Source organism: Salvia hispanica, chromosome 3 (assembly GCF_023119035.1).
Source record: "Salvia hispanica cultivar TCC Black 2014 chromosome 3, UniMelb_Shisp_WGS_1.0, whole genome shotgun sequence".
NCBI classification, from domain to species: Eukaryota; Viridiplantae; Streptophyta; class Magnoliopsida; order Lamiales; family Lamiaceae; genus Salvia; species Salvia hispanica.
The window spans coordinates 28792846-28806958 of NC_062967.1; the positions used below are offsets into that span (position 1 = coordinate 28792846).

General features: G+C 38.4%; 3 protein-coding genes across 4 annotated transcripts; 1 reads left to right on the forward strand and 2 right to left on the reverse strand.

Annotated features, from left to right (window-relative positions):
- The first annotated feature begins 552 nt into the window (after positions 1 to 552).
- On the forward strand, positions 553 to 2719 carry LOC125209780 (arginine decarboxylase-like). The gene has a single exon (XM_048109362.1). The coding sequence runs from the start codon at positions 553 to 555 to the stop codon at positions 2560 to 2562; it is 2010 nt and encodes a 669-aa protein (XP_047965319.1). The 3' UTR covers positions 2563 to 2719.
- Positions 2720 to 5888: 3169 nt separating this feature from the next.
- LOC125211427 (epimerase family protein SDR39U1 homolog, chloroplastic) lies at positions 5889 to 9713 on the reverse strand. Of its 2 annotated transcripts, none has more exons than XM_048111205.1 (13): positions 9570 to 9713; positions 9448 to 9501; positions 8630 to 8708; positions 7990 to 8049; positions 7772 to 7890; positions 7637 to 7681; positions 7473 to 7551; positions 6901 to 6962; positions 6718 to 6820; positions 6540 to 6600; positions 6392 to 6462; positions 6172 to 6311; positions 5889 to 6094 (listed from the first exon to the last, which is right to left on the reverse strand). In XM_048111205.1, the coding sequence occupies exons 1-13, from the start codon at positions 9648 to 9650 to the stop codon at positions 5993 to 5995; spliced, it is 1056 nt and encodes a 351-aa protein (XP_047967162.1). In that variant the 5' UTR covers positions 9651 to 9713; the 3' UTR covers positions 5889 to 5992. The 2 variants fall into 2 exon arrangements, with proteins under 2 accessions (XP_047967162.1, XP_047967163.1); XM_048111206.1 differs by having other exon boundaries at positions 8630 to 8705; positions 9570 to 9712.
- Positions 9714 to 11519: 1806 nt separating this feature from the next.
- On the reverse strand, positions 11520 to 14062 carry LOC125211585 (NADH dehydrogenase [ubiquinone] 1 beta subcomplex subunit 9-like). Its single transcript, XM_048111447.1, has 6 exons — positions 13838 to 14062; positions 13655 to 13696; positions 13090 to 13171; positions 12557 to 12612; positions 11802 to 11869; positions 11520 to 11679 (listed from the first exon to the last, which is right to left on the reverse strand). Exons 1-5 carry the CDS (start codon positions 13964 to 13966, stop codon positions 11828 to 11830), a joined length of 351 nt encoding a protein of 116 aa, XP_047967404.1. The 5' UTR covers positions 13967 to 14062; the 3' UTR covers positions 11520 to 11679; positions 11802 to 11827.
- Between the last annotated feature and the right edge of the window lie 51 nt (positions 14063 to 14113).

Consider the following 14113-nt stretch of genomic DNA (forward strand, 5'->3'; position numbering starts at 1 on the left):
TTCTTTATCTTTCTTAAAACTCGTGTTAATAATAACAGCGATAATCATTGCGGGACGGAAAGAGTAATACTTAAAAATTTCACAAAATTCCAATCATCGAAATTGGGCCCACAGCCCGCACCGTACCTACACCTACCCGCAATTTCTCTATATATATGCTGCGGCTTCAGCATGGTTCAAACCAGCTCCATATTTCCTTCAACGTCCGCAATATTTCCCTCCTTCGCCTCAATCTCTAATTCCGTTTATAAACCTAATTAATCTCTGCTATCTCATGCTCTCGATTTACCACCGTCTGTTTCTCCTCCATTTCTACAGTTGATTTCTAGCTCCAGGCGTCGTGATTTCTATCCGTGGCATTAATCGCCGCTGCGACGGCGGTGTTGTTCTGATTCTAGTCAGTTTTTGCTACTTTTTGGCCTCAGCTCTTCTGATTACTCGGTTTTCGGTGAGCAAATCTCTATAATTCGGTACTTTTTTGGTGTGTTTGTGTATCGATTGTTTTGATTCGGTGTTCATCAACCCTAACCGAAGTGATCAAATCAATCGGATATGGCGGTGGATACTGCTGTTTCTCCTCAAGTTCAGCCCTACGCTTTCTCCAGCTTGGGTAGCACTCTCCAAGTCCACGCCGCCGCTACTCCGCCTTCTTCCGCCGCTGCATGGTCTCCGTCGCACTCGGAGACGCTGTACCGCGTGGATCGGTGGGGACCGCCTTACTTCGCCGTGAATTCCGCCGGCGACATTTCAGTTCGGCCGTTCGGAGACGATACATTGCCGCATCAGGAGATCGATCTTCTGAAAGTCGTGAAAAAGGCGTCCAGCCTCGGCCTGCAGCTCCCTCTCGTCGTCCGATTCCCCGATGTGCTGCGAAATCGGCTCGAATCGATTCAATCGGCGTTCGATTCGGCGATCGAATCGCGCGGCTACGGCGCGCATTTTCAGGGGGTTTACCCTGTGAAGAGCAATCAGGACCGGTTTGTGGTGGAGGACATCGTTGAGTTCGGGTCGGGCTTCCGGTTCGGGCTGGAATCCGGATCCAAACCGGAGCTTCTCTTAGCGATGAGCTGCCTCTGCAGCGGAAGCCCCGACGCGCTTCTGATCTGCAACGGATTCAAGGATGCAGAGTACGTTTCTCTCGCGCTTGTAGCGAAGAAACTGCGATTTAATTCCGTGATCGTGCTTGAGGAAGAGGATGAGCTCGACGTCGTGATCGACGCCGGCCGGAAACTAGGCATCCGCCCCGTGATTGGCCTGCGCGCGAAGCTGCGGACGAAGCACGCCGGCCATTTCGGCTCCACCTCCGGCGAGAAAGGTAAATTCGGCCTCACGACTGCACAAATTCTCCGAGTTGTGAAGAAATTGGGGAAATTCGAGATGCTCGATTGCCTCCAATTGCTGCATTTCCATGTCGGTTCCCAAATCCCTTCGACTTCTCTCCTCGCCGACGGCGTCGTCGAAGCTGCGCAGATCTACTGCGAGCTATTTCGCCGTGGCGCGGCGATGGAATTCATCGACGTTGGCGGCGGCCTCGGAATCGACTACGACGGCTCCAGATCTGGAGATTCCGATATATCTGTCAGCTACAGCCTCCACGAATACGCCTCAACCGTCGTCAAAACGGTGGCGTTTGTGTGCGATCGGAATTCCGTGAAGCATCCGGTGATCTGCAGCGAGAGCGGCCGCGCGATCGTTTCGCACCACTCGGTTTTAGTGTTCGAAGCTGTTTCAGCGAGCTTCAATGGCGATGATCCGCAGAGGAGGACTGATTCCCCTTGCGTGGAGCGGCTGAGCGACGACGCTCGAGCCGCGTACAATAGCTTGTACGCGGCGGCGATGAGAAAAGAGCGCGAGAGGTGTGTGTTTTTGACGGAGGAGCTGAAGGGGAGATGCGTGGAGCAGTTTAAGCAAGGGAATTTGGAGATGGAGGTGCTCGCCGCGGTCGATGGCTTCTGCGATTTCATCTGCGTTTCCGATGAAATCATGACTTATCACGTGAATCTCTCTGTTTTCACATCGATTCCTGATTTTTGGGGCATCGGCCAGCTGTTTCCGATCGTCCCGATCCACCGGCTTGATGAGAAGCCGGAGCTGAGAGGCTTTCTCTCCGATTTGACCTGCGATAGCGACGGCAAGATCGATAGGTTCATCGGCGGCGAGGCGAGCTTGCCTCTGCACAAGCTGGTAGAAGACACCGGCGGCGGAGCCTATTATTTGGGGATGTTTCTTGGGGGGGCTTATGAGGAGGCGTTAGGGGGAATCCACAACCTGTTTGGCCGGCCGAGCGTGGCTCGCGTGGTGGCGCAGGGCGGCGATGGATTCGTGGTGAAGAGCGCGGTGGCGGGGGCATCGTGTGGGGAGGTGCTCCGGGCGATGGGGCATCGCCCGCAGGCGATGCTGGAGACGCTGAGGCAGCGTGTGGAGGAGTTTGCTGGCGATGGTGGGGCCGCGGGGACGGTTATGGATGGTTTCTTTTGCTGTTTAGGCAACATGCCTTATCTGGCTGGGGCGGCGGCGATGAAGGGCGGCGGCGGTGGTGGTGGTGATGAGGCTGAGGAATAGCGGTTGGTTTTAGGGTTGTTAATGAAGAGGACAAGGCCAGTTAGTTGCTTGTGTTAAATTATGGTTGGTGGTGTCTGTTTGTTTATGAATTGTACTACATTTGAAATCATAGTTTGACTTATTTCATTACGTTATCAATTTGGCATATGTAAGATTTGACTCACCTAGAATTGAAGTAAATTACAAAAATGAGACATTTCTAATCTTGATTCTCATATAGTCCAATTTTTATAGTTCAACCGTGATTCTTGTTTATAATATGGGTAGGTCAACTATACAGTAAAATTTTATGTTTTCAAACTTATGTTGACAAAAATATCTAATAAATTGACTTTCTTTTCAAATCTACAGTAACTCTCAACTCAACTTTCTAATATCTTATTTGTGACCTAATTTTTTCAACCTAAGGAGTTTTGAGAAACAGATATTTAGAGATTTATTTTACTGAAGATGATCTTTACAGAAGATGTTGGGTGTTTGATACATATCGGATTAAAGGTTTATGAGTCCACATGGATATTAAGTTAAGATGTTGAGTATTTTGTAAATGACAAACAGTATAAATGATGACAAAATATACGATATTAAGTCATAAAATGGAAACATCATACTACTTGGATTAAAGGATGAAAGTGACAATTATATGTACAAAAGGAGTAATGAACAATGACTCAATGAGGAAACAATAATAATAAGATTGACGAAAAATTGAACTAAGTTAGACTTTAAAGAAAAAAAATTTATCATGCAATATTAATATACTGGGTAAATTTTTGAACATAGAATCTTATTATTAACTTAATGCCTTTATTTTTCAGCCCATTACCATTCTGCAAACGAAGTCCAATATAGATGGGCCAACCTATATATATGGGCTTGAAGAGCTACTTTGACTTGTTGAGAATTATATAAACTAGTGTCACACCCGTGCGATACACGGTATTTTTTATTTTATTCACTCTAATTTTAAATTGTTTAATAAATAAAATTTGAAAATAAAGTAATATGGACACACATGTTGATTAGAACATTATTGGATCTCTATTATAAATAAACAAATATATATTTTATTTTAAAAATTATAATTAATTAAATTATGCAAACAAAGTTAATTTATATAGAGAAATGATCTGTCGGGTGCCCCAAAATGAGCATCGTGGGTCTCCTTTTTATGAAATCTCACTTATTTTACAACAAAACGCTTGTTCTTTACAATTAATCCCCAACATATTACGTTGATTACAATTTGTTTCTTGCTTTTTTTCCCCTCAAATCCACTTCACTCGAATTTTTCCCAAAATCAACAACATTAAACTATTAACATATTTAGTTCAATAGTAAAACACCACACCGAGATATAAAAAATATAATTATTGAGCTCCTAAATTTTATACATTGAAATATTTATTAATATATTAGTCCAAAAATAATATTTTTGCATTATAAAACATATAAAATTGGTCATGAGAGTTCCAAAAATATCATGAAATATGTAAAAATGATAACTAATGAAACAAAGGAACATAATTAAACACGGAACTGGAGAATTTGCCATTACTTTAAAATTACTTTATTTCCTAATCTCCTTATTAGTATAACAAAAATAGTTCATTATTAAAAAGTCCAAGCGAACTTCAAGCTAAGAAAAAATCAAAATAAATTTTAAAGAAGTATGCTAGATTTAAATTAGAGATAAATGTTAAAATAGTAAAATTTAAATCACAGCTTAATGTTGTAAAAAAATCAATAAGAATATAGTAGTGTTTTACATCAAAGCATATTGTTAAAACAAAAATATAACCTTGGCTCACTGCGCTTAAATAAATAAATACTATAAACTAATAATAAGCTAAAGGTTTTATGCTATATTTTTGTTTTTCCCCAAACCCATGCTTGTTATTCTTCCTTGTGCAGGTTATATTTTTTTCGCTTCTTCAACTCTTTAGTATACCATTATTTGGAAGTGTGATTTTTGTTCCTGAAATAGAAGAAAGTGAAAATTACAAAACATCCACTAATAATTTACATCATACCCACCGTTAAAACTTACAAATATAAAAATCTTTCGATTTCTTATAAGATAAAACATAGTACTCCATAATAGTTCCACTTGTCAAGGAAAATAGAAAGAAGAAACTCATAGACTATAATAAATAAGTATAATCTACTAAAATTAGTAGGTTTAAAAGATATTAAAAAAAGATCAAAATCAATAAATTAGTAGATTGAAAAGATATAAGATAAATCCTCAGCAACATCAAATACATAAAAAAAAAAAAAAAAAAGAGTGCATAAAGTCATGGAAAATTAAAGGCGACATTGTGAATTTAGAATAGAAAAAAATCATATTAATAAAATAAAAGAAAAAAACAATTCTCCAATCACCAAAAATTGAAAGAATGGGAGAATTGGGGGTGCATAACAAACATTATTAATACACAAATGAAAAAAAAAAATCACCATATAGAAAATTAATATCATGTTAAAGAATGTTAAAAAAAAATGGGAACATGAGAATTAAAATCTACTCAATGACATATTTATAGTAAAAAAATTATGCCTCTACTATAACTTTTCACTTACTCCATTTATTATAATAATAATAATAATAAAAGTTTACCTTCCAAGTTCAAAAACTATAAAACGTCCCCTTAAGTATGATAAATAGGTTATAAATCCGAATACTAAATGTAAAAAATGATTAACGGTCAAAGATATAATGACACGTTTTTTTTCTTATAATAAGGTAGGGTAATATTAATTGTGGAATTTAAAAATGTTGAATCAAAAGAGACATTTAAATGTGTTTAAATGTGTCATAATAATACGTTTTTTCCTCTTATAATGATACATTGATTACACACTTTTATAAATATTCAAATTGATACCCACAATTCATAAATATTTTAAATTAAGGCTAAAACTCATATAAAATTATTGATATCATAGATAGATTACTCTAGAAATGTTGAATATTTTAAAATGCATTAAACCTACTTTTAATTGCATTATTCAACATCAAAACTAATAAATTTTATTATTAGATGGATTTTCAATCATGAACGGATGCAATTTATATTAATTACTGAATTCTATTGATTATTAGATTGCCAATCATAAAATAGTTGTGATTCATACTAATTACTCCAAAAGGTAATGCAATTAACTTTATTTGTAACAGCTATTTTAATTTCATTTCTAAAATATTCAACATTTATCCAAATATTCTTAAATATTCAAAATGTAGCCCAAAACTCGGCTTTTATATATGTATAGATAGATAATCATCTCAGACTCAGTGTGAAGTTGTGTTAAGCAAAGTAAGCTTCATCATAATTCATAGGTATATAAGTATTATTAGTAACTAATACTCAAGTTTTATATCACCAAAAATGTAGAACAAAACAATAAAGAATCAAAATGTCCAAGCCTAAGACATGATTGATTTGAGAGCTTGTTTAATGTATGGGTATTTGAAAGAGAACCCAAGCTCCTTAGCCCTCGTTGGAACCACCTTTTGTCCTTCAAGAACCTATCAACACCAATACACAAATGGATTAGCTTCAACACTTTGTTTCAACATCAAACCATCTAAAAAATTTCATTTACCACACAAGCGCCTTCGCCTAGAACAGCCTTGAGCGCCACCTCCGGCACCGGCAGCCACGATGGTCGATCCAAGACCGATCCCAGATGATCGCACATCTCCGACAGCCTAACGGGGTTTGGCGACGTTCCATTTATCACTCCTGCCATTCACGTCACATATATCTCACTAATCTAGCTTAGGGACTGAAGTTGCAAGCATTATCCTAGTAGTTTTTTGTACCTTTGTAAGAAGGGTTGGACAGAGCTTCGTATATCAAGCTTACTAGGTCGTCCACATGAATCCAGGAGAACCTGCAAAGTTTTAACGATGCTGATGTAAACTGACGCGGGAGAAGATTGCATCACAGATCGAATCTCGGAGAAGTTACCATTGCTTTCCAGAGCCCAAAGGTCCACCAGCAAACATCATGAAGAGTGGTATCATTTTAGCTGCAAAAGCAGCCAATGAGTTTCAGTGTTGGATATTGCTTTGTATCAAGAATGTGTGCATGGTTCTGGGCCAGCACTATAAGATCTAACGGATCGAGGGTTTAGGGTAATATGTACCCAAAGCACCGCCCTCTTTTCCAAGAACCACGCCTATACGTATTCGTGCTAGTCTGACATCTTGATTGACTCTGAGAGCTGCTGCTTCCCATTCTCTACAAACCTGAGGAAATGGACTAAGTTAAAGTTTAAATTCTCCAATGAAGCAATATAGTGTTAAGGCTACGAAAAAAGGTTTTATACCTCAGCTAAGTAATCGTTTCCTGATGGACTTTCCTCGTTAAATACTCGGGTTTCACTAGTTCCTAAGTAAAACAGATATGATATCAGAACACCAAATCATGAAATTGCTTAGGGTGTCTCCGGTGGCGCCCTTCCCACTAGGACTTCCCACACAAAATTCATGCCACGTCATCACTAGGACTTCCCATTGCACTAGAACTTCCCACTAGGACTTCCCGCAATAAAATTAATAAATTCACTATTAAAATTAAAATTTACGGAATTAAAATTTCGACACGAGCCGTATTTATAGAGTTTTTTTTTTTTTTTTTTTTAAATTAATTTTCGGTGGGACGTCCGAGTGGGACGTCCTACCCACGCCACAGTGGCGGACGTCAGGTAGGACGTCGGGCTGAGGGGCGAGGACATGGGACGGGCGTGGGCGCCCTTCCCCTTCACTACGGCGGACGTCGGGTAGGACGTCGGCGACGTCCTACCGGGACGTCCGCCATTGGAGACACCCTTAAAGGTTTGTTCATCTACTACTGTATAGTCATTATATGATGCATTTAAAAACATTTTAAGATGCCTACCATAGTAGCCGACTGCTGTTGCACTGACCAAAACCTTGGGGCGAAGGTCATCCTGTGTGCTATTAATCAAATCTACAACCTAGAATAATAATGGTTTTCAACAGGCGGTTAGGAGATGATTCGAAACTTAGGAAGAGATTCCAACAAGGGCGTACGAAGAATACCTTTGAAGTTACTTTAATCCTGCTATCTTTGATCTCTTTCTTGATCTGCAATATGGGCTTTGAGATTAATGCGTGCACAGAAAATATTGTTGATGTGAGGCGTAACATAATCATCCAAGTAGTAGAGCATCATACCTCGGGTGACCATCTTGTGCTAATTGGCATTCCGGCCAGATTTACAACAGCTGTAGAACCTTGAATGCAGTTTCTCCACTCCGCTTCCTCTGCTATTTTAATTCCTGGATAGTCCCTGGCTACATATAAGAATGAGACGGCAGTTGATTGAACCGTTACATTTTGTGTTCCATCTCACAAATCAAGGTAGTGCAACTATAGCTTCATTACCTTCTTACCCGGAAAAACTGACAGGGCTTTCGACCTAGACCGTGTCAAGACCCGCACACGATGATCATCTACATTCAAGAAAATGAATGAGTGCACACAGTTACACATAATAATGCATAAGTTTTGCAGCCACTTAGATGGTTAGCAAAAACCAATTAGTTTACACTTTGTGAATCAAATATAATAAGCAAGCTACTATACAAGCCCCCCTTTAGGAACTAAAAACAGTGTGGCAGCTAAATAACTCGACTAACTGATAGCATTTCAAGATGGACTCCATTCATAGAAGCTAGCAGTTAGAGAAGAAAAGAAATGCTAGAAGGAGAAGCATGACTCATTGATTTTAACAGAAATGGATTAGTTATGCGAAGTCTGTTAGCAGCGGTTATTCCTAGCGAAACGGATAGGAAATGAAGTGAATATATAGAGCGGGCTAAGGAATATTGCAACTCTCTTTGTACATCTCATGAATGAAAGTTTGAGAGAGTATTTCCATTTTCCATGATTACTTCAACAAAATCCGAGCTACTATTCTCATTGCTATCACTAACCAACTAATTTTATGATCAGATACGGTTTTCTGAAACTTGTTAGTTCAATAAATCAGCTCGTGACCATGGATATAATTTCGCTAGAGTCTATACATACCTGCAAGCAATCTCTGCACCAATCTTTTACCTATGAACCCAGTGGCTCCAGTTACTGAAACAATCATCTCATCTGCCTGCTTAAAAAAGGCCAAGTAAACATGTCTTATTTATAAAATATCCATAATAATGAACCTTATCATAGGACTTCCCGTTATAGACTACATTTCCGTTCGGTAGATGGAGCCATTTGATAAAAACATGGAGTAATTGATTTCAAGCAAAAATTTACTCAATCAGCATAGATCTTAGTTGTACATGTGTTGATTGAGTATTCTTATCTTCATCACTAAGATTCTCTCCAATCCTACTCTTTCAATGGGAAACTAATCTAGCAAAATTAACTCAAGCGATAGACATTATCAAGTTGTAATCCATCTCAGCAAACAATTCATTATCATATGCTACTATCAATCTGTCTATCTATGCGCTCATCAATTTTGAAGAAAATCGCCATTTCATATGTCCTCAATTCCGATCGATTTTCTGGAGTCGACATCAAATAAGCAATGAAATGCACAATACAGAAAACCAGACGTCTTCATCTTCCAACATTTATCAAATTTTGATCGATTGCATGATCAAATACTAGAACTAGGAGTTAGAGAGAAGGAAACGAAGTGGAATTACCTTGTCACTGCTGCTAGTTACAGAGAAAAGTTAGGCAAAATTTTCTGGAGTCAACATCAAATAAGTAATGAAATGCACAAAACGGAAAACCAGACGCCTTCATCTTCCAACATTTATCAAATTTTGATCGATTGCGTGATCAAATACTAGAAGTAGAGAGAGAGAAGGAAGAGGAGGAGGAATTATTACCTTGGCAATGCTGCTGGTTACAGAGAGAAGTCTGGTTTGCCTAACTCTCCAAACCTGTGATCAAAATCGGAAATGTGAAGTGGTTTAAGGAAATTGAGATGAATTAGAGAGAGCATACATACAGCGAGTGGTTGTGGAAAGTGATGCGAAGGAGTGAGGGAATTCGCCCAAGAGATGGATGTGGCTCCGCCGCAGAGTTCCATTGTTAATGGGAAGAAAGTGAGAGGAGAAGTGTGATTGAATGGTGATATGATATGGTTGAGTGAAAGGGGTCCATTCGTCGTCGCTTCACAAACCAAATTGTCAGCCACATTCTCTCCTCTATTTTTACTTTTATCATTTTTTGTTTTTACTTTATTCATTTAATCTAAAGCTTTACCAATTATATTAATTATTACTATTACAGGCGTTCCAGCTTATTATATCTCATGGTAGTGATAAAATACAAACTTATATATTATACAAATTCAAAACTCCTCAACACAGTTCAATACAATATCAACACAATGTAAATTTTAAGATTTTAATGTCAACACAGTATCAACACAATATCAACATAACATCAATATTGATTGACTACCGTTAAAATTCTGTTGACATTTTCCTGTTGATACTTTTTTGTGATCTGTTGTTAATGTTGTTGATGTTTTTTTTTGATCTATTGACATTTTTTAATAGTGCAGATCATAGTTTTGAGTTTGTACAATATTTGATCACAAACCCTCTTTCAAACATTGTATTAATTTTATTACCACGGTTGAGTTGTGACAATCGGAACATGACATAGTTATTTTGCTTAAAAAAACAAATTATAGTATATGAGAATATTAAATATTTCACTTTCATTTTTAGTTCTAGAAATAATTAAATACATGAACGATTGATAAAACTGACAATTAAAGATTGAAATAAAATTTATAAGAGCACTCCCAATGGCACTCCCTTATTTCTCCCTTATTTCTCCTTAACTCCTGTCACATCAGCGCCACATCAGCATCACATTTTATCCTCAGTTTTTAGCCAACTGCTACATTGGTTTCTCCCTTATTTCTCCCTTATTTCTCCCTAACTCAACATTTCATTTTTACATCATTATTTTTTATATTATTTAATTTTCTCTACAAATGTATTTAATAAATAGACTAATAATGAACAATTCATCGTTGTATTAATCATTGGAAAATATAATACAACGAGAAAAAAAAAGGTGGGCGTTTCCACCTCGAAGTCCTCCGCGCTCAGTGTCGCGGCCTGAGATTCTTGGTCGCCTGGGGTTGATCCGGGGGTGTCGAACTGGGGCCGATACACATCGTCGGCTGGAGAGGGCATTCTGCCGGCAGAGTTGAAGTACGGAGAAAGTCTCCGCGCCGGAGGAGTCTGCAAAGGAGACGGACCCGCGTATGGAAGTTGGCCGGGAGGAGAACCCATCGCCAACAACGAGTGCATCCACTGCTCGTTTGCTTCATCCGTGTTGGGAATTTGTGAACTCGACTCTTTCCCCTTACCCTTACCCTTACCCGAGCGGGAATTTTTCTTCCAAAAGCTCATAATTTTTGGAAGATTGATGAAGATTGAAGATTGGGAGAAGAAATTGAAAATGGAGAGAATGAAGATTGTGGGTGATGAATGGAGGAAGTGGAGGAAATATTTATAGGGGTGGGATGTAAAAATAGCCGTTGGGCCGAAAAAAAAAAAAAAAATTTAAATATCGCCGATTATCGCCGAGCGTCGCCCACAGTGGCCGGCGATCGCTCGGCGATAATCCGGCGAAAAACGCCGCTTGGCGAAATAACGGTAAGATTATCGCCGAATTATCGCCGATTTCACCACAACGGCCGGCGATAATCCGGCGATGTTTGGCGATTTTTCGCCGGATTTTCACCACCCCCATTGGGAGTGCTCTAAGCTGAAAATATTAAGGTAGAATTGGTACAATTACTAAAATTGAGATATTCGATAAAACATTAGTGATAAATAAGAGACTTTGTAGGCATTTTTCTTCAATAGTCTGCTGCATTTCTAATGTTTCTTCAATAGTCTGCTGCATTATTAGATACAGAAAGCAAAAACGATAACAGAATATGAATATTTCCATCAAGAGTTTCATTGTAATAACTCATCTTTATCAGTCAGCAGCCACTCGATACATCAACCGAGCTTAAACAAAATCGAACAACAAAAAAACCAGAATTCAAATCAGTCTTCCCTGCATTGCAGCACCATATTAGCAATCTGCATTCCGACGATTTTCATCAGTTGCTACTAAAAAACAAGAGAAAAAAGTAGCAATCGCGATAGAGAAAATTTGCAGGCAATTTTCTTGGCAGAGTACTAGCTGAAATATAGTGACCAACCTCTAGGTATTCTCCCATGTTATAAATCATTCATTTTCTTCGCGACCATAGTTATGTATTATCTCAATCTGCAGCAGCAAGAAAGAGTAAGGTGTGGGAGCAATCGGATAATACTCCATAGGAGTACTTAACGAGATGACATAAAGCAATGTGGCGTTGTAAACACAAAACGACAGTTCTTTAAATAGATTTAGAAGAGGACAGCAAACAATTACAAACTATACTGCTTCAGACCAAGCAAATGAAAGGTTTCATTTGTTCAATATACGAAGGCTACTTCTATAAATATATACTCCATTGGACCAAATTTAATCGAGACGTTTCTTTTTGGCAAGGAACTTAAGAAAGTGGTATTTAGTGAGTTAAAAGAAGATAGAATAAAGCAGATAAGTGAAGAGGAAATAAAGAAAAAGAGATTAAATGGGTTGATTTTTGCCAAAAGAGGAAATGACTCATTTACTTGGGCCGTCCAGAAAAGAAATGCGAATCAATTAACTTGACGAAGGGAAATAAATCCCACCCCACCACCTCTCTCTCACCTCATACCAATCACACAATTAGCTTACTAAGCTGAACAGTTAAACCCATCCACCCCTATAATATGATGGACAATGGACTTCATAGTACCAAAATGATAGACTTATTTATTATTGGAAATACTAAGCAGAAACATGCAATAAAAAGGGCAAAAAGGAAAACCAGATCGACAACCAGCTATAGAAAGCACAAGAAGCAGCAAGTCTTTGATAGATTACCCCAGGAGGTGGTGTTGGGTTTCGGCAAAACTTGGAGCCGCCAGGCGCCCATGGAACTGTTCACATAGCATGACCGTCAGCCCTCAAATAGTATGTCCGAACTAGCGTTGACATGCTAAATCAATTCAACCAGAATCATATATTTCTCAATAACAAATGACACCTCCAACTAATTCAATTTTGAAATAGAAAAGAAACAAAGAAAAGAAAGCAAGAAAAGCAGAATACCAATTCTCATGTCATTCAAGAATTCTAGAGCAAATTTGAGGTCTGTAGGATGGAAATTTTGTTAAAACCTATCCAAGAACATGAAATCAGAATATGTTAGCTCTCTCTTGTTGATGAGAGCATAACTTTACTTGGTTCCCACCTTCTTAATAGACATGTTAACCATATCCCCTTTGCATTTCGAGAATAGGAGAACATATTCACACACGAATAGCTAGACACTCTACCATAAATTATAGTCCTAGAAATGCAATCATTCACGTTATAGCTAATCATACGATCTAACAATTAAACAGACGTATTACCGATGTAGGGATCGGGGTGCCGCCACTTGTTGTGGCTTGCTTCACCATCAGCTATCATTCTATCAATGAGTTCAATATCCTCCTGAAAAGGCCACACAGTATTATATAGAAAAACAGAAATGCATCAATACAGTGGATACATTTCTTTGGCATCGCAATAGTTATTAGGCATGATCACACGATGACATTCCATGTTTATTCAGGCCATATAGCTGGAAACATATAGTGATCGTCTCGACTCAAACAATGACTAATCCTATCTCATCATTTACCAAAGAAACCGATTCTGGCTTAACGAGGGAAACGTAAATCATTAGTGAACATACAGCTAGAAATCAGCTCTAAACAGAATTAGGCATATACCTAAATTGCAAATTCTACGAAATCCTTTTATCGATCAAATCCCTCATTTTCGCCATGCCTATTTTCTACCCATAACTAATCAGGATTCAGAACAATGAGTTCAAACCGAATTCAAATAAAAATCATCTAGACGTTCGCCTTCCAATGAATAAATAAGTCAAAAAACTAAAATGAAAAATTAAGATCAGAGAAGATAACGAACCACTTGTCTGTTGGCCTCAAACTTCTCTCTGAGAGCATCAGCCTTGGAATGAAAATGAAAATGAAAATAAGAAATCAGAAATCATCAAATAAAAAGGTCTTAAGCATATAATAGTAGTATCTATTTGCATAAAACTTATCAAATCAAATCAAGGCGCATGAACCCTAGGAGAGAGAAAAGTACATCGTTGTAGAAGAGGTGGCGATGAACGGCCCAATTAAGAGTATCCTTGAGTGCTCTTCTATAGAGAATCCTGACCCTCTCCTTCTGCACTGCTCGACGTGCTGCATACGACGCCGTAGCCAAACTCATTTCTCTCTCCTCTGTTCACCAGTGTCAAACAAATTTCTTTGTGTATTTCATTTGAAATTTATGTTGCGGCAAACGAATTCTCCGTTTGTAAATATTAAGTGCATGGTTAAATGTGTTACCAAGTACTCCTATTTTATTATATTATTA

Bases quoted from the DNA above. Each gene is read 5' to 3' on its own strand.
- LOC125211585 (XM_048111447.1), bottom strand. From the start codon at position 13,966: ATGAGTTTGGCTACGGCGTCGTATGCAGCACGTCGAGCAGTGCAGAAG. The intron at 13,697-13,837 runs GTACTTTTCTCT...TTTCATTCCAAG, and splicing joins GCCACCTCTTCTACAACGAT to GCTGATGCTCTCAGAGAGAA. The intron at 11,870-12,556 runs GTAATCTATCAA...TTGCTGCTGCAG, and splicing joins ACCCAACACCACCTCCTGGG to ATTGAGATAATACATAACTA.
- LOC125211427 (XM_048111205.1), bottom strand. From the start codon at position 9,650: ATGGAACTCTGCGGCGGAGCCACATCCATCTCTTGGGCGAATTCCCTC. The intron at 9,502-9,569 runs GTATGTATGCTC...TTTTGATCACAG, and splicing joins ACTTTCCACAACCACTCGCT to GTTTGGAGAGTTAGGCAAAC. The intron at 6,821-6,900 runs GTATAAAACCTT...CCATTTCCTCAG, and splicing joins GAAACGATTACTTAGCTGAG to GTTTGTAGAGAATGGGAAGC.
- LOC125209780 (XM_048109362.1), top strand. From the start codon at position 553: ATGGCGGTGGATACTGCTGTTTCTCCTCAAGTTCAGCCCTACGCTTTC.